Genomic DNA, 21,033 nt, shown 5'->3' with positions numbered 1-21,033 from the left:
ACTCAATGTACTGCTAGTCAATCATCTGAATATCAGTATATTTCAGTGCCACTGTTTATTGTTGTAATTTTTCTTTATATATATATATATACATCCTATTTTTATTCTGATTAACCCCTGGAAATAAGCTTGGCAATTCAAAGTTTGAATATCATAAAATAAAAAATTAAATAATGTTATTTAGTGTAGAAATAATTGGTGTTGTACACAGTAAAAATATTTTAATTATTTAAAAAAACGTATATTTAAAAAAAAAATAATTTCAGTGTTGATATACAGTATATAATAAAATAATATAATTTACATAAAGACAATTATAATTTAATTTTTAAGTGTTATTAAGTGTTATTGTTCATTATAATTTCTTTCAGCGTTATAGTTCACTATCATAAATTATTTAAGTGTTATTGTTCATTGTTATATTTCTTTCAGTGTTAATGTTCATTTTATACATTTTTAAAATATATTTATTTATTTTTAGATAGTTGCGTTTTTTTCTATTCCAGAACTGAGGAATTGTAACAAACCAAATTGCTCTATTTTTAATATTATAGTAATTTTATTTTTCTGCCATGCTCTTTTAAAAGCTTACATTTATTTGATTTATTATTTAAAATGTATTAGTTTTCATTAATTTCACTATCCTCAAAGCAATTTCAGTCTGACAGTCCCAGCCTGGTCAGATGCGTACATGAACTGATGAAGCCTCTTGGATGAGAGGTGAAACGTCTTCCTAGACAAACAACCAGTCCAGTTGCTTTTGACTGAAATTGCTTTGAGGATAACGATGACCTGGACGAATGAGAACATTCACAGGATTAATTTCACTGTTCAGTGACATTTTAAAAATGAGCATGCGCACTGTGGCGCGTCCCTCCCCCGGCTTGCCGTAGAAAAGCGAAAGAATGTCATATTCGAAACTGGTAATTATTCTTAACGATTTCCACCTTTTGATCACCTTAAAAATTATTTCCATCTCACGCTGTGGCTTTCATGTAGTGACGCGTATGTTTATAGTGTTTAACACTAATATTATACAGCAAATATATTGTCAAACGTTAGTAAATTAGACAACAGCTGATGCTAGCATGTTGCTAACAGGTCAGCTAAAGGCTCTTTCTGTTTATTTCATTTAACGATAAAGTGACGTTAAATATGTGATTTAGTTCCTCTCGTTGGTTAGAATGTTTAATTTACTATCAAAAGTGTTTCGAACTGACATTGCAGCCTCATTTAGCGCTTTATTTTATTGAATGTGCGCGCGCGTGTGTGTGTGTGTGTGTCGCCAGGTGTCGCTGTGTGTCGCCGCTCCGGCGCTGACGGGCCTTCTGAGCGGCTCTGTGCTGCTGGCTGCCGGGGACGGGAAGAAGAGGAGCCCGCAGCCTGCTGCTCTGAGCATCCATGAGGTGGGTCAATAATTTTTATTTTTTTGATTTTGAACAATTAAGAACATTACAACTTCAATTGAATTTGCATTGCTTTATGAAGCAATAAACATGACTTAAGTCTCAATAAATAAATAAATACCGTAATAAATACAAAAATAAATAAAATGCTGAAATAAATAAATGCATGAATCAATATAGAAGTACAAAAATACCTAAATAAATGAATACATAAATGCATAAATGTTTGAATTAATACATAAACAAACAAATGAATAAATAAATACTTAAGTAAATATATGCATCAATAAATGTATAAATAAATACTTATAAACTTTATACACTTTTGTTCCCCTACATTTATTTATTTCTGTATTTCTGTGTTAAAGAGGAAGAAGGTCCCATCTATCCATGTATTTATTTATTGAGACTTAAGTCATGTCTAGTCCTCCATATTTCTCAAAAACATCAAAGTGGCAAAGCTCTATTGACAATATATTAAGGTACAAACATAAATGAATAAAAATAAAATAAAGTACATAGTATACAAAATGAAGTAGAAGTGCCTAAGGCAAGGCATTATCCCCTTCTAGCAGTCAACATAACAGTCCTCAAATAGGTTTCTATACATAAATAAATCACACATTATTTGTGTTTTCAGACCCTAAGGTGGGTTAATAACCGACACAGACTGGTGATACGGTCAGATCATGTCAAATCTTGTCTCCAGCAGTATTCAGATCCTTTACTAAAGTAAAACTATTAATACCACACAAATAAAATACTCCTTTACGAGTAAAAGTCCTGCGTTCCAAACCTTACAAGTACGCGTATGTATCAGCTAAATGTAGTTTAACTATTAAAATGAATGAATGACTTTGCATTGTTTTTACTCTGCGTTATTTTTCTATTACTTGTATATTCAATTCAATTTTATTTATAGTGTCAAATCATAACAAAAGTTATCTTTACAGAGTAGGTAAAGACCACACTAGATGACTTATTCATGTTTTACATAGACCCAACAATTCCTCTGTAGAGTACGGTGGCAACGAAAACCTTCCCTATAACAGGCAGGAACGTCGGTCAGAACCAGCTCTGTGGAGGACGGCCATCTGTCTTGACCGGTTGGGGAGGAAGAAAAGGAGAGAGAAAGAGAGAAAAGACACACAGATGGACAGAGAGAGACAGACAGACACACTTCCAGAGATGCAAGCAAGCAAAGCCTAACAGTAACTACAATAATATCTATAGTAATGTGAATATGACGTATATGTTAAGGCTGTTAATACAACAGAATAGTAGAAACAAGCACAGCTAAGGTGATAGAATATGACAATGATAATAATTATGGTGGCAAACATGATCAATGATGAGTAGTGGCAATAGCAGCTACGATACAGCGAGACATACCACTGGTGGTGTTTTTATGGCTTCAAATTTTATAGTTTATTAAACTAGTGCTAGTATATATGAGTAACAGTGATCATAGCAGCAGGAAGCGTCATGTAGGACCACGGCAGCAGGCACCACCACGATCAGCAGAGACCTGCGAGACGACAAAGCACAAACAACTCCGGGAAGAAGCTGAATTAGTAACATGCATTGATGAGACATGAATGGTACAGACAGAGAGGAGAGAAGCTCAGAGTATCAGGAAAGGTATTATCCCCCGGCAGACTAGGCCTATAGCAGCATCATTAAGCAGAACAAAATCTTATCGTAAGTCCTAGCTGTAAACTTTATCAAAAAGGAAAGTTTTAAGTTTACTCTTAAATATGGGGACAGTGTCTGCCTCCCGAATAACATTTGGGAGTTTGTTCCACAGGAGAGGAGCTTGGTAGCTGAAGGCTCTGCCTCTATTTCTCCTTTTGGAGACTCTAGGAACGACGAGTAGCCCTGCATTCTCAGAGCACAGAGATCTAGTCGGGTGATACGGTACTATGAGCTCTTTAAGATACGACGGCGCCTGACCAATAAGAGCTTTGTACGTAAGGAGAAGGATTTTAAATTCTATTCTAGATTTTACAGGTAGCCAGTGCAGAGAAGCTAATACTATAATATAATAATAATAATATAATTGTTTTAGTTAGTACACAAGCTGCAGCATTTTGGACCAACTGGAGACTCTTAACAGACTTATTGGAGCAACCTGATAATAAGGAGTTGCAATAGTCCAGCCTAGAAGTAACAAATGCATGGACTAGTTTTTCTGCATCTTTCTGAGACACAATGTTCCTAATTTTCACAATATTACGCAGGTGAAAATATGCAGTCCTTGTCGTTAGTTTTATGTGAGAATCGAAGGACATATCCTGGTCAAAAATAACTCCCAGATTCCCTACTGTGGTGCTGGAGGACAACACATCATCATCCAGAGTAACAATGTCTTTAGCTATTGAGTTTGGGAGGCCTTTTGGGCCAAGTACAATAACTTCGGTTTTGTCTGAGTTTAACATCAGAAAATTGCAGGTCATCCAGCTTTTTATTTCCTTAATGCACATTTGAAGTTTATCCAACTGATCGGTTTCTTCTGGTTTGATCGACAAATATAATTGTGTATCATCAGCATAACAATGAAAATTTATGGAGTGCTTCCTTATAATATTTCCTAAGGGAATTTTTCAACAAACACTGCATCCCTGTGTATTTCAAACCCGGTAACACACTCAGACAGAGACTAGTACATCCGAAAGACAGAACACCACACCACCACAAAAGCAACCTGGTTTATGCTGTCCAATGCAACGAGGAATGCAAAGATCTTTACATTGGAGAAACAAAACAACCACTGCATAAAGGCATGGCCCAACACAGGAGAGCTAACTCCTCAGGCCTGGACTCCGCTGTCCACTTACACCTCAAGGAGAAAGCCCACTCCTGTGATGACAGCAATGTCCAAATCTTGGACAGAGAGGACAGATGGTTTGAAAGAGGAGTAAAAGAAGCCATCTATGTAAAAGTGGAGAAACCATCGCTAAACAGAGGAGGAGGTCTGAGACACCACTTATCTCCAATTTACAATGCTGCCCTTTCATCCATTCCCAGGAGATTCAACAATCTAACCTCAGTGGACAACTGTTCACACATGGCCCCGGGTGACCCCAACGACTGTCGATCAGACTCAATAGAGCACTAACGAAGTCGAAACCAACTGCCCACCAACGACTGTCACTCTAACGACGGGCGTGGGCTTTTGGAGCACAAAAGGGTTTCAGTGACATCATCGGCCTTGTGAGAGGTTAAATACCTGGATCTCACACCAGTTAGTTGGACCAGTCCCAGCCTGGTCAGATGCGTACATGAACTGATGAAGCCTGTTGGATGAGAGGTGAAACGTCTTCCTAGACAAACAACCAGTCCAGTTGTTTTTGACTGAAATTGCTTTGAGGATTTCCTAAGGGAAGCATATATAAGGTGAATAGAAGCGGTCCAAGGACAGAACCCTGTGGGACTCCGTGACTGACTTTAGTGTGCATGGAGGATTTGTCATTAACATGTACAAACTGAGATCTATCTGATAAATATGACTTAAACCAGCTCAGTGCGTTTCCTTTAATGCAGATCAGATGCTCCAATCTCTGTAGCAGGATGTGATGGTCAATAGTGTCGAAGGCCACACTAAGATCTAGTAAAACAAGTACAGAGACAAGTCCTTTGTCTGAAGCTGTAAGAAGGTCTTTAGTAATCTTCACCAGTGTTGTCTCAGTGCTATGATTCGCTCTAAATCCTGACTGAAAGTCCTCAAATATCTCATTATTATGTAAAAAGTCACACAACTGATTGGCAACTAATTTCTCAAGGATCTTAGAGAGAAAAGGAAGGTTAGATATAGGTCTATAGTTGGCTAGTACCTCAGGATCAAGACTGGGCTTTTTAAGAAGAGGTTTAATAACAGCTACTTTAAAAGACTGTGGTCCATAACCTGCTGATAAAGACATGTTAATCATATCTAATACAGGAGTGCTAACTAAAGGTAACATTTCTTTAAGTAACTTAGTTGGGATAGAGTCTAGGAGACAAGTAGAAGGCTTTGATGCCGAAATAGTAGATGTTAATTTGTTACGGTCGACTGTAGAAAAGCAGTCCAAGAATATATCAGGTCGTACAGTTGTTTCTAAGGTTCCTGGGTTTGAAGAAAAATTGGTGCCAAGCAGGTTGATTTTGTCTCTAATAGTTATAATTTTGTCATTAAAGAAGGTCATGAAGTTGTTACTACTGAGGGTTATAGGAATACATGGCTGAATAGAGCTGTGGCTCTCTGTCAGCCTGGCTACAGTGCTAAAAAGAAATCTAGGATTGTTCTTATTCTCCTCTATTAAAGATGAGTAATGGGCTGCTCTCGCATTACAGAGGGCCTTCCTATATGTTTTAAGACTTTCTTGCCAAACTAAGTGAGATTCCTCCAGTTTAGTGAAGCGCCATGTACTTTCCAACTTTTGCAATATTTGTTTTAATTCCCGGGTTTGTGAGGTATACCACGGAGCTAACTTCCTCCGTTTTATTATCTTCTTTTTTAAAGGAGCAACAGAGTCGAGTGTTGTTCGTAGAGAGCCTGCAACACTGTCAACAAGGTGATCAATTTCAGAGAAACTAACGTTAGTGCAGGAATCTTGAATATTAGGATAAGGCATTAAAGTAAATGCAGATGGAATCGCTTCCTTAAATTTAGTTATAGCACTATCAGATAACCATCTAGTGTAGACCCTTTTACCCAGAGGTGAGTAGTCCTGTAATATGAATTCAAAAGTTATTAAATAATGGTCTGATAAAATAGGATTCTGTGGAAAGACTATTAAGTCATTAATTTCCACACCATAAGCCAAAACAAGGGAAAGGGTGTGATTAAAACAGTGAGTAGTTTTATGTACACTCTGACTAAAACCAATCGAATCTAATAGAGAGATAAACGCAATACTAAGACTATTTTTATCGCTGTCCACATGAATATTAAAATCTCCTACAATGATTACTTTGTCAGATTTAAGGACTAAATTTGACAGAAACTCTGAGAATTCAGACAGAAATTCAGAGTACAGACCAGGAGCACGGTACACTATAACAAATATAATTGGCTGCACAGTTTTCCAGGTTGAATGTGAAAGACTAAGAACAAGACTTTCAAATGAATTATAATTTAGTTTAGGTTTAGGGTTTATTAATAGGCCTGAGTCATAAATAGCTGCAACGCCTCCTCCTAGGCCACTGCCTCGAGGAATATATTGGTCATAGTGTTCATAGTCTTGTGTTTGCCTTTTGCCTCATGTTTCTTTATGTCAACAGTGTGTCTCCTTCTGCTCAAACGTCATCTTTGCTTAACTTTGACCTTCATGCCTTCAACAGACACAGCGTTGTTGATGCGTTTTGTCTTTCGAAATGGATAAAAGTTGTTATTCTAGCAGTGTGTCATTCCCTGTTTTTTTTAACTGGTTAGTCTACGATTGAATACCCGAGTCAGTCGTGTTAACACTGATTTTCAACTTGTTGTTGTTTGTTTCAGCTGCCGTCGTTGTACACCAGCCCTGAAGCAGAGCCTCAGTTTGTGGAGCCAGAGGCCGGGCCGCTGGAGCAGAGCGTTGCATCGCTGAGGAAATTGGCAGAACCGTACACAAACCAGTGCCAGGTGTGTTCATAAGATGCTCTGTCAAACAATAAGTCACAGTTGGCTGTGTGCTGAGCACATTCTTCGGAATTTCCCAACACCTGCATGTCAGCATTAAAGGGATAGTTGTGGGGTTTTTATGAGCTTCTTCTCCACAGTCGGTGTGTGACCTTCAGTAGAAAGCGGTTGGCACGCACAGGAGTAATTATCAGGGGCCCTGACTCATAAAATGTTGCTGAAAAAAAACCCACAAAGAGATGCTAAATGACTGAAACTAGACACAAAACAACCACAGAGTCAAAAAATTATGATAAAGACACACAATAACTTTGTGCAATTACTTTATCCACCACTTCAGTGCAATAATTTAATCTTGCTGCTTATTTCTGTCATATACAGTCATACATATTTTATCTTATACGTTTCCTCTACATTTAACTTAACTGATTCCATTTTCTGTGAATTTTATTTTACCTGTAATCTTACATCTACCTCATATATATTTGACTAAGACTTTATTGTTCTGTATTTATTTAGCTTAGAGTTTATTGGTTATCCTAGACTGTATTTTTTTAATTCAATTCAATTTTATTTATAGTGTCAAATCATAACAAAAGTTATCTCAGGACACTTTACAGAGTAGGTAAAGACCACACTCTATGACTTATTCATGTTTTACATAGACCCAACAATTCCTCTGTAGAGTACAGTGGCAACGAAAACCTTCCCTATAACAGTCAGGAACGTCGGACAGACCCAGCTCTATGGACAGCCATCTGTCTTGACCGGTTGGGGAGGAAGAAAAGGAGAGAGAAAAGACACACAGATGGACAGGGAGAGACAGACAGACACACTTCCAGAGATGCAAGCAACCAAAGCGTAACAGTAACTATAATAATATCTATAGTAATGTGAATATGACTTATATGTTAAGGCAGTTAATACAACAGAATAGTAGAAACAAGCACAGCTAAGGTGATAAAATATGAAAATAATAGTAATTATGGTGGCAAACATGATCAATGATGAGCAGCAAGACACACTGATGGTGTTTTTATGGCTACAAATTTTATAGTTTATTAAACTAGTGATAGTATGAGTAACAGTGATAATAGCAGCAGGAAGCGTCATGTAGGACCACGGCAGCAGGCACCACCACGATCAGCAGAGACCTGCGAGACGACAAAGCACAAACAACTCCGGGGAAGAAGCTGAATTAGTAACATGCATTGATGAGCTAGAATGATACAGACAGAGAGGAGAGAAGCTCAGAGTATCAGGAAAAGTATTATCCCCCGGCAGACTAGGCCTATAGCAGCATCATTAAGCAGAACAAAATCTTATCGTAAGTCCTAGCTGTAAGCTTTATCAAAAATGAAAGTTTTAAGTTTACTCTTAAATATGGGGACAGTGTCTGCCTCCCGAATAACACTTGGGAGTTTGTTCCACAGGAGAGGAGCTTGGTAGCTGAAGGCTCTGCCTCCATTTCTACTTTTGGAGACTCTAGGAATGACAAGTAGCTCTGCACTCTCAGAGCGCAGTGATCTAGTCGGGTAATACGGTACTATAAAGTCTTTAAGATACGACAGAGCCGGACCAATAAGACACACACATTTTACACCTCCCTTGTGTTTTTGTAAGCTGCTGGAAATTCAATTTCCTTGCGGGAGTGATCCCAAAGGGATCAATAAAGAGAAGTCCAAGTCTAAAACCATTAAAAATAGATGTAAAATGACCACCTGAAAATCTTTGCAAAACCACCACAAAGACGTACAAAACACTAGAATTGGAGGTGAAATGAAGACAAAGATAAACCAAATTGAATTAAGGTGTCTTGTTTCTACATAGACAGAGTGGGGGGCCTCTTACATGTCTGTGCCCAGGGGCCAGTTGTCTCAGATTACGTCCATGCTTAAGCAGCTGATCTTCAGTGTAAAGAGAGAGGGCAAACTTCTGTGGAAATTAATTTAGCTGCTGCCCACGTCCGTCCTGTCTGCTCCTCCCAACTGTTTCTCTGAAAACGAAGACCTCTTGTTTGTGCAAAAAAACAAAATATCTACCAGCAAATCTCTCTGAAGCTACTTTAACCTGCACCACACCTAAACAAATTAGTACTTCATCAAAGATGATCATTTCTGGAAGCTGCTCAAACATAATAGAGCCGTAAAAAATATCAATCATCTTTGGGGGTTGTGTTGAAATCTCAAATATCTGCTCACACTTGTGGAAAGGTTTTCTTATTTCTGAATAACAGCCATCCAGAAGCTCAGACTGTCCTCTACGTTCCTCTCAGATCTTTCACAGTTCAACAACTCTTCACTTTTCATTCCTGAAGTGTGATGTCAGTTTATCCTTTGGTCAGCTGTTGCGACGTCACTGCAGAAAATTCAACCACAAAAGCTGAGGAGCAAAGCAACTGATGCACGTTTGACACACGCCAACAAAAATATGACATTTAGTAAATTTTGTTTTTTCATATTAGACACTGTTTTTTTCCCCACTACATTTTATTTTTGCATTATTCCAAAGAATTCAGTCCTGCGTCTCTGATCCTACAGGATTTAACACTACACCTACAGGAGAGCCCCGACTATATTTTAATACAAAACTTTGTGTGAGGCAACATAAAAAGCAGAAGTTGGAGAAGGAAAAATACTCATTATTTCATCTGTTTTAGTAAAAAAACCATCATTAAATTGACTTTTTTTCTTTCTTATTTTGCAGAAAACGGGCCATGATGCAATGGAAAAATTTGAGGTCAGTGATATGTGCAAATTATTTATTTCTTTTCTTTTTTCTGCATAATTATAAGTGTAGGTCAATGTTTCTGCTGTTTACGAACTATTAATTAGGGCTGCAGCTAATAATTATTTTCATTGATCCATCTTTTTCTGGATTCATCAGTTTGTTTGTTTGTTTTTTTGTATAAAATGGTGAAAACTGTGGATCAGTGTTTCCCAAAGCCCAAGACGACGTCCTCAAATGTCTCGTTTTATCAACCACTCAGAGATTCAGTTTACTGTCACAGAGGAGGAAAGACACCAGAAAATATTCACATTTAAGAAGCTGGAACTAGAGAATTTTTACTTATTTTATTCTTAAAAATGACTCTAAACTGATTCAGAATAATGGGCGTATTTTTTTATAGTTGACAACTAAACGACAAGTCTTTGCAGCTCTAGTGTTTACAGCATCAAACAAGTTTAACAACCTGGAGTTAAATTAGTTTTATATTTAAAAACCACATGTCGTCATCCTGTGGGCCCACCAGTTGCAGGAGGAACCACCTGGGTCAGGTGCGCTGCTGAAGTTGAGGGGCCTTGACGGACCAGACACGGGCAGCAGAAGCTGGCTCTTGGATGTGGAATGTCTCACCTCTGTCGGGGAAGGAGCTGGAGCTTGTGCGGGAGGTGGAGCGCTACCAGTTAGATCTGGTGGGGCTTACCTCCACACACAGTCTCGGTTCTGGAACCGTACTACTGGATAGGGGTTGGATCCTATTCTCCTCTGCAGTTGCCCAGGGTGTGAGGCGCTGGGCGGGTGTGGGGATACTCACAAACCCCTGGCTGAGTGCCGCGGTGTTGGGAGTTAACCCTGGTGGACGAGAAGGTCGCCTCCTTACGCCTGCCGGTGGTAGGGGGGAAAACTCTGACTGTTGTTTGTGCATATGCACCGAACAGCAGTTCAGAGAATTCGGCCTTCTTGGAGACCCTGAATGGAGTCCTGCATGGACTCCCCTACTTTTGCATCTCATCTGTCTTTATGTGATTGAAGTGCATAAAATAGTTTTAACGTGAATAAATGAGCACTTGGATGAAACTAACCGGCTTCTTTCTCTCTCTCTCTCTCTCTCTCTCTCTCTCTCTCTCTCTCTCTCTCTCTCTCTCTCTCTCTCTCTCTCTCTCTCTCTCTCTCTCTCTCTCTCTCTCTCTCTCTCTCTCTCTCTCTCTCTCTCTCTCTCTCTCTCTCTCTCTCTCTCTCTCTCTCTCTCTCTCTCTCTCTGTGTGTGTGTTTACTATTTATCTTTGGACCTCAGCAAGTTTATAAAACTGTGGAGCCCACGATCAACACCTCCGTAATAACAGTCACAGGTGAGAAAACACATTCTGTTGCAGGTCGGCTGCTCTCCAAAAAGATATAACGCAGAAAGACTGAGGGACTTTCACACACTGGAAGTATCATCATTATTACAGTACATTATTACTCATTTTGCTGGTGTCCGGTAGTTTGTATAAAAAAAAAAAAAAAGAACAAAAATAGATGCAAAACCACCACAAAAAGATGCAAAATGACCAAAAACAAATGCAAAACCACCACAAAAAGATACAAAATAACAAAAAAAAAAATAGATGCAAAACCACCACAAAAAGATGCAAAATGACAAAAAAATAATATATAGCTAATAATATGTAGCTATTAAAAATCTACTAATGTATTTTTATCCAATAGCTATATTAAATAAATTTACATTAGTTCACATCTTGTTTCGGACGATTAATCAGCTATCGGTTGACCTTTAACACACACACACTGACAAGAGATGAGTCAGGTCACAGGGGTCTTAAATGACACGCCTTTGAATCCGAGACAAAAACCCAAAACCTGATTGAATCTTTTTTCATGTGACCACTTTTACGTCAGTCTGCCCGCTCAGCAACGGGCAGTTCCCAGAATCACAGAAAAACAGTCAAATAAACGGAAAACCTAAGCATATGATTGGAACGAAAAGCGGGATCAGCTGGTTTTAAGTTAATTTGAAGTTTGATACAATCAGGAAAGTGTGTTTTTGTTTCTGAGCAGCATGTTTTGGTCCGGCTTCATTTCATAAACAAGCAGCATTGTTAAGTCACTTTTGTAGCATTAAAGGGAAGCCAGTGTGAGGATTTAAGTCTACCTGCCTCTGATTTGATAACATTTTCCCCGTACGATTGTTGAACATTAGTGCTGGATGGCTTCTCTTAGATGCAAAACCACCACAAAAAGATGCAAAATGACTAAAAAATAGATGCAAAACCACCACAAAAAGATACAAAATGGCTAAAAATAGATGCAAATCTACCACAAAAAAATGCAAATTACCAAAAATAGATGCAAAACCACCATAAGAAGATGAACCTTTCGCCACCATTGTTTTAAATGTCCGCACATGGTCCGTCTTTTTTTCTGTCTGAACAGGCGCACATTAAATTACGTCAGAACCGCCGTAGGCCTCGTGCTCGTACACGCGCGCACGCTTGTGCTCGTACATGTGCAAACGTGCTTTACAAAAGCCCACCTCTCCCAAACGGGCCGTGGCCGGAAACCGTACCGATCTAAGGCGCGGTACGGTTTCACTCACACTGGTCAAACGAACTAGACTTTAGCCGTGAAACGTGCTGGGGCACGGTACGGATGGACAGTGTGAGTGCACTCTCTCTTCTCGTGTTTTTTTTTCAGATGTGTACCAGTTCCTCAGTGAGCCTCCTCCTGACCTCTACCCCAGTGTAGCGGCCGTGGGCTTCTCCGGCTTCCTGGGACTTTATTTGGCCAAAGGTAAACTGGTAAACACACACACACACTGGAGGTCTACCGATTAATCCGCGCGGATAGAATTAGCAGATCTTGGCTCCAATAGTGGCAGATGGCTGCAGTTTTTTCCACAGCACCATAAACTGCTTCTTCCCTGCTCTCTGTCTACACAGAGACACATAGAGAAGATAAAAGAGAAAGGGGGAAAAAAAAAAGGTAGTATTTTCAATGGGCAGGGTGGAAAAAGAAATCAACAAAATCATACATGTAGATTTTAATAGAAATTGAATACATACATGTTTAAATTAAATATATTAATATTATACAGGTATAATATTCGGGAGGAAGAGGAAGAGAGACCCTGCCGGGAGGAAGCCGGGGGCCCCCGTCTGGATCCAGGCCCAGACGGAGGGCTCGCCGGCGAGCGCCTGGTGGCCGGGCTGGACACAGAGCCCAGCTGGGCACGGCCCGAAAAAGTGACGTGGCACCTCCCTCCTCTCCACCCTGTGGGCCCACCACTCTCAATAGGAACCACTTGGGTCAGGTGCGCTGCTGAAGTTGAGGGGCCTTGACGGACCAGACAAGGGCAGCAGAAGCTGGCTCTTGGGACGTGGAATGTCACACCTATGTCGGGGAAGGAGCCGGATTTTGTGCGGGAGGTGGAGCGCTACCAGTAAGATCTGGTGGCGCTTGCCTCCACACACAGTCTCGGTTCTGGAACCATACTCCTGGATAGGGGTTGGACCCTATTCTTCTCTGGAGTTGCCCAGGGTGTGAGGCGCTGGGCGGGTGTGGGGATACTCACAAACCCCCGGCTGAGTGCCGCGGTGTTGGAGTTCACCACGGTGGAAGAGTGAGTTGCCTCCTTACGCCTGCGGGTGGTAGGGGGGAAAACTCTGACTGTTGTTTGTGCATATGCACCGAACAGCAGTTCAGAGTATTCGACCTTCTTGGAGACCCTGAATGGAGTCCTGCATGGGGCTTTAGTAGGGGACTCGATAGTTCTGCTGGGAGACCTCAACGCCCACGTGGGCAATGATGGAGAAACCTGGAGAGGCGTGATTGGAAGGAACGGCCTCCCTGATCGAAATCCGAGCGGTCATCAGTTATTAGACTTCCGTGCAAGTCACGGATTGTCTATAACTAACACCATGTTTGAACATAAGGATGCTCATAAGTGTACGTGGTACCAGAGCACCCTAGGCCACCCGGCTGGAAAGGAGGTTTCATCCTATAGTCGAACCTCAGATTGAAGAGGAACAATGCTGATTCCGTCCTGGACGTGGAACAATGGACCAGCTCTTCAGTCTTCCAAGGATCCTGGAGGGGGCCTGGGAGTATGCTCATCCAGTCTACATGTGTTTTGTGGATCTGGAGAAGGCATATGACCGGGTTCCTAGGGAGATACTGTGGGAGGTGCTGCGGGAGTATGGGGTGAGGGGGTCACTTCTGTGGGCCATCCAATCTCTGTACACCCAAAGTGAGAGCTGTGTCCGGATCCTCGGGAGTAAGTCGGATTCGTTTCCGGTGGGGGTTGGCCTCCGCCAGGGGTGCGCTTTGTCACCAATCCTGTTCGTGATTTTCATGGACAGGATTTCAAGGCGTAGTCGTGGTGGGGAGGGGTTGCAGTTCGGTGGGCTGAGGATCTCGTCTCTGCTTTTCGCAGATGATGTGGTCCTGATGGCATCGTCGGTCAGTGACCTTCAGCACTCACTGGATCGGTTCGCAGCCGAGTGTGAAACGGCTGGGATGAGGATCAGCATCTCTAAATCTGAGGCCATGGCTCTTAGCAGGAAACCGGTGGATTGCTTACTCCAGGTAGGGAATGAGTCCTTACCCCAAGTGAAGGAGTTCAAGTACCTCGGGATCATGTTCACGAGTGAGGGGACGATGGAGCGTGAGTTTGGCCGGAGAATCGGAGCAGCGGGGGCGGTGTTGCAGTCGCTCTACCGCACCGTTGTGACGAAAAGAGAGCTGAGCCGGAAGGCAAAGCTCTCGATCTACCGGTCAATCTTCGTTCCTACCCTCACCTATGGTCATGAAAGTTGGGTCATGACCGAAAGAACGAGGTCGCGAGTACAAGCGGCCGAAATGGGTTTTCTCAGGAGGGTGGCTGGAGTCTCCCTTAGAGATAGGGTGAGAAGTTCAGCCATCCGTGAGGAACTCGGAGTAGAGCCGCTGCTCCTTAGCGTTGAAAGGAGCCAGTTGAGGTGGTTCGGGCATCTAGTAAGGATGCCCCCTGGGCGCCTAGGGAGGTTCTCCAGGCACGTCCAGCTGGTAGGAGGCCTCGGGGAAGACCCAGGACTAGGTGGAGAGATTATATCTCCACACTGGCCTGGGAACGCCTCGGGATCCCCCAGTTAGAGCTGGTTAATGTGGCCCGGGAAAGGGAAGTTTGGGGTCCCCTGCTAAAGCTGCTGCCCCCGCGACCCGACCCCGGATAAGCGGATGAAGATGAGATGAGATGAGACAGTAATAAAAGAAGTGAGGAGGTGGAAGGGGGATTTGGTTGGGCCTGGCACCAGAGCCAAAGTCAGCGGCCCCTGTCCACTACTGAACTGTTGAACAGCCTGATGACCGTAGGGAAGAAGGACCTCCTTTGGCGCTCAGTCCTTGAGCGCAGCGCAGTTAGCCGCCCACTGTGGCTACTCTGCTCCATTAGGGTGTGGTGGAGGGGGTGGTTGGTATTGTCCATGATGTCAGACAACTTGGTCCACATCCTCCTCTCCACCACGGCCCCCAGTGAGTCTAGGCACCTACCCAGCACTGAGCCTGCTTTCCTGATCAGTTTATCCAGCCTTCTGGTGTCCCTCTCAGTCGCACTGCCTCCCCAGCAGACAGCAGCATAAAAGATGGTACTTGCCACCACCGACAGAACATGTGCAGCATCTCCACACAGACATCGAAGGACCTGAGCCTCCTCAGGAAGAAGAGCCTGCTCTGGCTCTTCCTGTAGACCGCATCAATGTTTCAACCAGTCTAGCTTGCTGTCCAGGTGCACCCCCCAAGTACCTGTAGGACTGCACCACCTCGATGTCCTCGCCCCTGATGTTGACCTGCCGCAGTGGTGGCTTAGACCTGCGGAAGTCGATGACCATCTCCTTGGTCTTCTTGATGTTTAGGATGAAGCCGTTCCTCTCACACCAGCTGCCGAAGGCTCCCGCAAGGTCCCTGTACTCCGCCTCCTGTCCCATCCTCACATATGCCACAATAGCTGTATCATTAGAGTACTTCTGGATGTGGCAGAAGCTTCAATATCTTGTGTCATTATTCCGACGCTGTTGTCCTGTGGAAACGAGTCATGGGAAATGTGTGTGTCCGTTTGTTTTGTGTGTGAGAGAGTTTGCTGAAGCGTTGAGACCAAACCAGTTTAAACTGCGCTGGAGGAGTTCACAACCTCTTCCTGTTTACTGTCTACATCTGGTGGGGATATGTGTAATATTTTGAGAAAAGATTGCGTCAAAAAAGTCTGAAGATCGTGACATAAAAGTCCTAATATTTTGAGGTAAAGTCGTAATATTCTGAGAAAAAAAAGTTGTTATATTTTGAGAAAAAGGTTTTAATATTTCGAGGGAAAAGGCCCTAATATTTTGAGGTAAAGTCGTAAGATTTTGAGAAAAGAAGTTGTGATATTTTGAGACAAAGTTCGGAAGGCGTTCACGTCTTCCAGTTTACTGTCTACGTCTGGTGGGGACATGTAGTAGTTAGTTCCCTGGGTGTGTTTGAATGGTTTAATCAGTGAAATGTGAGTCCAGGACCTGCTCTTTGTCTTCCAGGCTCCAGGGTGAAGCAGCTGCTGTTTCCAGTAGGACTCATGGCTCTGAGCGCCTCCATGTTTTACCCTCAGCAGGCTGCGTCTTTACTGAAGGTGACTGTTGTTGTTAGTTATCATCTGTTATTAGTCAACAGATACAGAAGGAGCTGAATGTGTTTGTGTTTGTCACAAGGACTGCATCAAGACAACCTCTCTGTTTTCTAAATATTCATGTCCAACATGGTTACATCTGTATGCAACACGGTTCTTCACAACTGAATATAATCAGAGGTAACCCATAAATCAGACCTCAAACTAAAGGCTTGCTCGTTTAAATAATGATTATTTCTAGGTAACATAAAGATAATGCACTTTCAATTCATCCAGTATGGTTCCTAATTTCACATCAGGTTAATCTGCATATCCTCTGGTTCCGAATGAGAACAAACTTTCCTGTGGGTGTCAGTTATTTTCTCTATTAATCAATTAGTTGGTTGTTGTAAGTTGTTTTTTTAAATGTCTTGTTTTGTCCACAACTCAAAGATATTCAGTTTAATGTCGCAGAGGAAAGAAACCATAAAATATTCACATTTAAGGAGCTGAAAACAGAATTTTTACTATTTATCTTTTTTTCTTATTAATTGAATATTTACAGGCAAGATTTTAGGCTATTTTCCTTCCTTAACATGTCCTCTCTCAGACTGGTGTAAAGAAATAATTTATTTGACTTTACTTTGTCTGTTTGTGTCTGTAGATTTCTCCTAAATTCACCAAAAGTTATTAGATAATGCCTCATTTGCACATATAAACATGCCATTTCAGAAAACTTTAAATACAAACATATTTGTCCTAATGTCAGTAATGAACTGGGGAAGTTTGCGGATATCTATTAGTTTGATTTTTGACCCTATTCACCTGAAGTGTCTTCTTGCTTTAATAGTTTAATAATTAAATGGTATTATTCATGACTACAGCTCTGCTCTTTCATCTAAACTGGATTTTCTAGATTGTTAACAAGTCAGCAAAAGATCAAACCTGTCAATCCGTCTGCTCCTCTTTATTTAATCCTCCTCCCGATACTCAGGAAACAGCTGTGAAAGCTGCAAAAGTGACACTTTCTTTTCTTTTCTGGCGCAAATTATTTCCTGGTTGGTGTTTTTGTGGCCATAAAGTTAATTCTGGGAGTTTAATTTAAACGGAAAATCACTCCTACGCCCTGTGAAACTGTATCTAAACAGTTCAGACGGGAAACTTTCCAGGCAGGTCTCATACATCACTGTTTGTTCTGTGACAGTTTCCTGTTAGGAAAGGGTTGTGCTTCCCCGCAGGAGGTCCTGGCTGTGAATCGTTTCTAATTTCCACTGAAGTCTGGCTACTTTTATTTACTGTATTTCCACCCAGAGAGCCAACAAGCAGGAACACAAACACACACACACATCCTGACGCCATCACACCTCAGCTCACCACGCGTGCAGAGCAGTGGCGAGCAGGGGCAGGGTACAGATATAAAAGCACATGAGCTGACGAGATAAAGAGAGATGTTGAGCCTCTGGTTTGAAGTTAAAATACTTCAAACCAAAATACTCTGAAATGTGACGGGCGTGGGATAAAATGTCCAAGAGATGAGGGGAAAGATGCAAAAGCTCTTTTTAAATTTGTGCCCTGTATAAGTTAAACAAACCTCGTGTTCTTCATAAAAACAAAAACTCTGAATATTTTGATAAAAAAAAGGTTGTTAAATGTTGAGAAAAAAGTCGGAAGATTGTTACAAAAAAAGCCGTAATATTTTGAGGAACTCTTTTAAAAAATATTTTCAGAAAAAAAGTTGTAATATTTTGACATAAACATCAGAATATTTTGAGATAAATAGTCGGAAGATTGTTTCAAAAAGTCTTAATATTTTGAGGGGAAAAAGTTGGAAGATTGTGAAAAAGAAATTGAAACAAAATTTTGAGAACAAAATTTGGAAAATTGTGACAAGTCATAATATTTGACCCAAAAAAAGTTGTAATATTTTGAGAAAAAAAGTTGTAATAATTTGAGAAAACATCCTAATATTTTGAGATAAAAAGTTGGAAGATTGTTACAAAAAGTCGTAATATTTTGAAAAAAAAAGTCGTAATATTTTGACAAAAAAAAAATTATATTTTGAGATAAAAGTCAGAAGATTGTTAAGCGACATCTTAATATTTTGAGGGGGAAAAAGTCGCAAGATTGTGACAAAAAAAGTCGTAATATTTTGAGAAAATCACCTCCGCCAGTGTCGCCAAAGAGTACATCACTTACAAATGACATCAGAAAAATATAAACAACGTACTCTTCATGTTGGAAAACTGTTAGTGTAACACAAAGGTTTAAATCAGTGATCACATGATTGGTTTGTCTTCAGCCATGTTTGAAGTCTATTTTATACTGCACTGTCTCCAGTGTCAAATTCAAGCATTTCCAGGTGCATTTCCAGTCTTTCCCAGCACATTCCAGCTGTGGTAAACTCCATATTTCTATCCAGAACAATCCTCTGTATTCAGTAAAAGTATTACGTCACTTGTTCATCACATTAAATGAGATGTTATTGTCCTATAAACAACCAACATGATGTTTGGAGACAGCTTTCTACAGAAGGAAGACAAATGAAAGGAAACTAAGGGTGCACTGTCCATCCATACTGTACCCCGTGCTTTAGGGTACTTGTCCCCCCCTCCCTCTCCCCCCGCGACCCAGGCCTGTTTGTACTCAAACTACCTGGGCCTCGGCTAATGCTTCTTGCTGCCTATAAGTCATCACGGCGTAACACGTCGCACGCATTGATTGCCATCGCGATGCGTCGCTTTGTATACAAATCTTTCCATAGACCTCAGAGTTTTTGTACGTCTTGTCCAATTGATAAGCGTCACGTCTTTGAGAAATGTTCACAAAGGAGCATTTGAGCGCCGTTTTGTGAGTGCTGAACCAGCGCCAATTAGCCTCTAAACTGTCAGCAAGTGGAAAAGTTGTGTCGTGAGAGTGAGACATGAATGACGTTGTGTTTATTTCAGGGGAGTCGGGACTCGGCATCCAGCTGGGCTCAGCGGGGCCGTGTCTCCCTGGAGACTCTCTGGAAAGAGCTGCCGTTTGGAAAAAAGAAGGTTAGCCTCAGTGTTTCCTCCAAATACACTGGAGATCAAAATTTGAGAACAAAGTATTAATACTTTGTAAAACTATTTTTTACTGTTCATAATTTGATAGGATAACAGCTGTGTTTATACCACTGCTGTACTAGCATGTTTTTTTAAATAACCAAGGCACTTCAACAAAAACCTTTATATAATATGATAATGCATCGTCTTTCAATGGAACGGTAGCCTTTTATTATAGGGTTCCATCATTCAGACGAAGCTTTTCATTCTGATCTTTACATGTTATTTTCAATTTGCTCAAGTTTTTAACAAGATGAGAAATTACTTTTCAAGTATGCATTTTATGTATATATGTATATTTAAAGTATTTAATTCAGACACGGCGATTTAAAAAGAGGCTTTACCATGTGGTTATTTCATCAAGATGATTTATTTATTTATTGAATTACCAAAAAACATGCTATATTGTTATCAGGATATGAAATTAACTCTATTTAGATAGAAGATTTTGTCCTAATATTTATGTTAAGGGTGTTCTTGTAATGAGCATTTTTGTTGTTTTTTTTTCTGGAGAAGAAAGAGCGAACAGAGAGCAATGGCACGACCAGCTGAGGCTGCAAGAAGACGACTTTCCCCTTCTAGTAACACACTCTCACACCTGCAGATGAACTCTTATTATCATTATTATTATTATTCACACAACCAACAGCCAATAATCAGGACTTAGGTGTTTAAATTATATATCTATCTCCTCTTTAATCATTCCTAGTTTCTCCAGCAAAACTTTATTTAATCTGCCGCTGAAACTTCCTCCTTTTTTTATTTGTTAAAGCTGCAAAACACATCAAGCGTCGCTGCAGAGATGTTTTTTAACTTCTCCAGGAAGATCATTTAGTGTGTTCAAACGTCGTTATTCACGTCTAATAATACTACACTTCTACAGTTAAGGGCCAATAATGTGTGTGGTTCTCCAGTAGCTTATTAATGGGCTGAATGTGTGTGTTTTCTTGTCTAATAATGCACTGTTATGCAATAATATATTTCGACTGTAATGGGTTTTATCTTGATGCAATGTCATTAAATTTGGCATCTGACCAAACACGAGTGAATTATTTATCGGGGTGGAGGTGGTGCAACGATATAAAGCTTTACATTGGGATTAAACACTTGGAACAGATTCAAACATGTCCTGGAAAACCTGGAAAACTGTTTCCAGTCATGAAAAAACCCAGGAAATATTTCTGAAAGTCAAATAATCCAGAAAAAAACATTTTTCTTCAAATCGTAACATTTGTTTTTGGAAAAAGTGCGTTTTATTTATTTATGTAGTCTGTATTCTACAGGTAATCTTGTTCTCGAGAGACACAATAGCAAAATGCAGTCACAAAAGAACAAGACAAGATGGAAAAGACTGAATAATAGTTCTGGCATTAGTAGTAACAAACATATCACCCCTCTAAGTTGCCTCCGTCATGTCAGTCAGGGCTGAGTGGAAGATCTGTCATCTTAACAAATAGTAGGAATGGGCCCCATAGTTTCCCAAATTTACTGGAGCAGCCACATAAAGACAGTCTGACTTTCTCCAGTTTAAGAAAATGCTGTCTAATCCGGCAGGCATGACAGGGCTGTTTTCCACTTAATTACAATTGGTCTTCTGGCTAACAGAAG

General features: G+C 40.8%; 1 protein-coding gene across 2 annotated transcripts; it reads left to right on the top strand.

Moving 5' to 3' along the window:
- Nucleotides 1-886: 886 nt before the first annotated feature.
- On the top strand, nt 887-20,458 carry apoob (apolipoprotein O, b). 2 transcript variants are annotated; one of them, XM_083936199.1, is made up of 9 exons: nt 887-923; nt 1,290-1,406; nt 6,886-7,008; nt 9,712-9,744; nt 11,024-11,078; nt 12,424-12,519; nt 16,272-16,363; nt 19,285-19,374; nt 19,942-20,458. In XM_083936199.1, the coding sequence occupies exons 1-9, from the start codon at nt 906-908 to the stop codon at nt 19,975-19,977; spliced, it is 660 nt and encodes a 219-aa protein (XP_083792325.1). In that variant the 5' UTR covers nt 887-905; the 3' UTR covers nt 19,978-20,458. The 2 variants fall into 2 exon arrangements, with proteins under 2 accessions (XP_083792325.1, XP_083792324.1); XM_083936198.1 differs by having other exon boundaries at nt 19,939-20,458.
- Nucleotides 20,459-21,033: the final 575 nt, after the last annotated feature.

The sequence above is a fragment of the Echiichthys vipera genome, assembly GCF_963691815.1.
Source record: "Echiichthys vipera genome assembly, chromosome: 21".
NCBI classification, from domain to species: domain Eukaryota; kingdom Metazoa; phylum Chordata; class Actinopteri; order Perciformes; family Trachinidae; genus Echiichthys; species Echiichthys vipera.
Note: the sequence above shows the minus strand (reverse complement) of the source record. Positions and strands in the feature narration are given on the sequence as shown.

Excerpts from the sequence above, each read along its gene's own strand:
- apoob (XM_083936198.1), top strand. Across the intron at positions 7,009-9,711 it reads CGTACACAAACCAGTGCCAG|AAAACGGGCCATGATGCAAT; the intron begins GTGTGTTCATAA and ends CTTATTTTGCAG. Across the intron at positions 11,079-12,423 it reads CTCCGTAATAACAGTCACAG|ATGTGTACCAGTTCCTCAGT; the intron begins GTGAGAAAACAC and ends TTTTTTTTTCAG.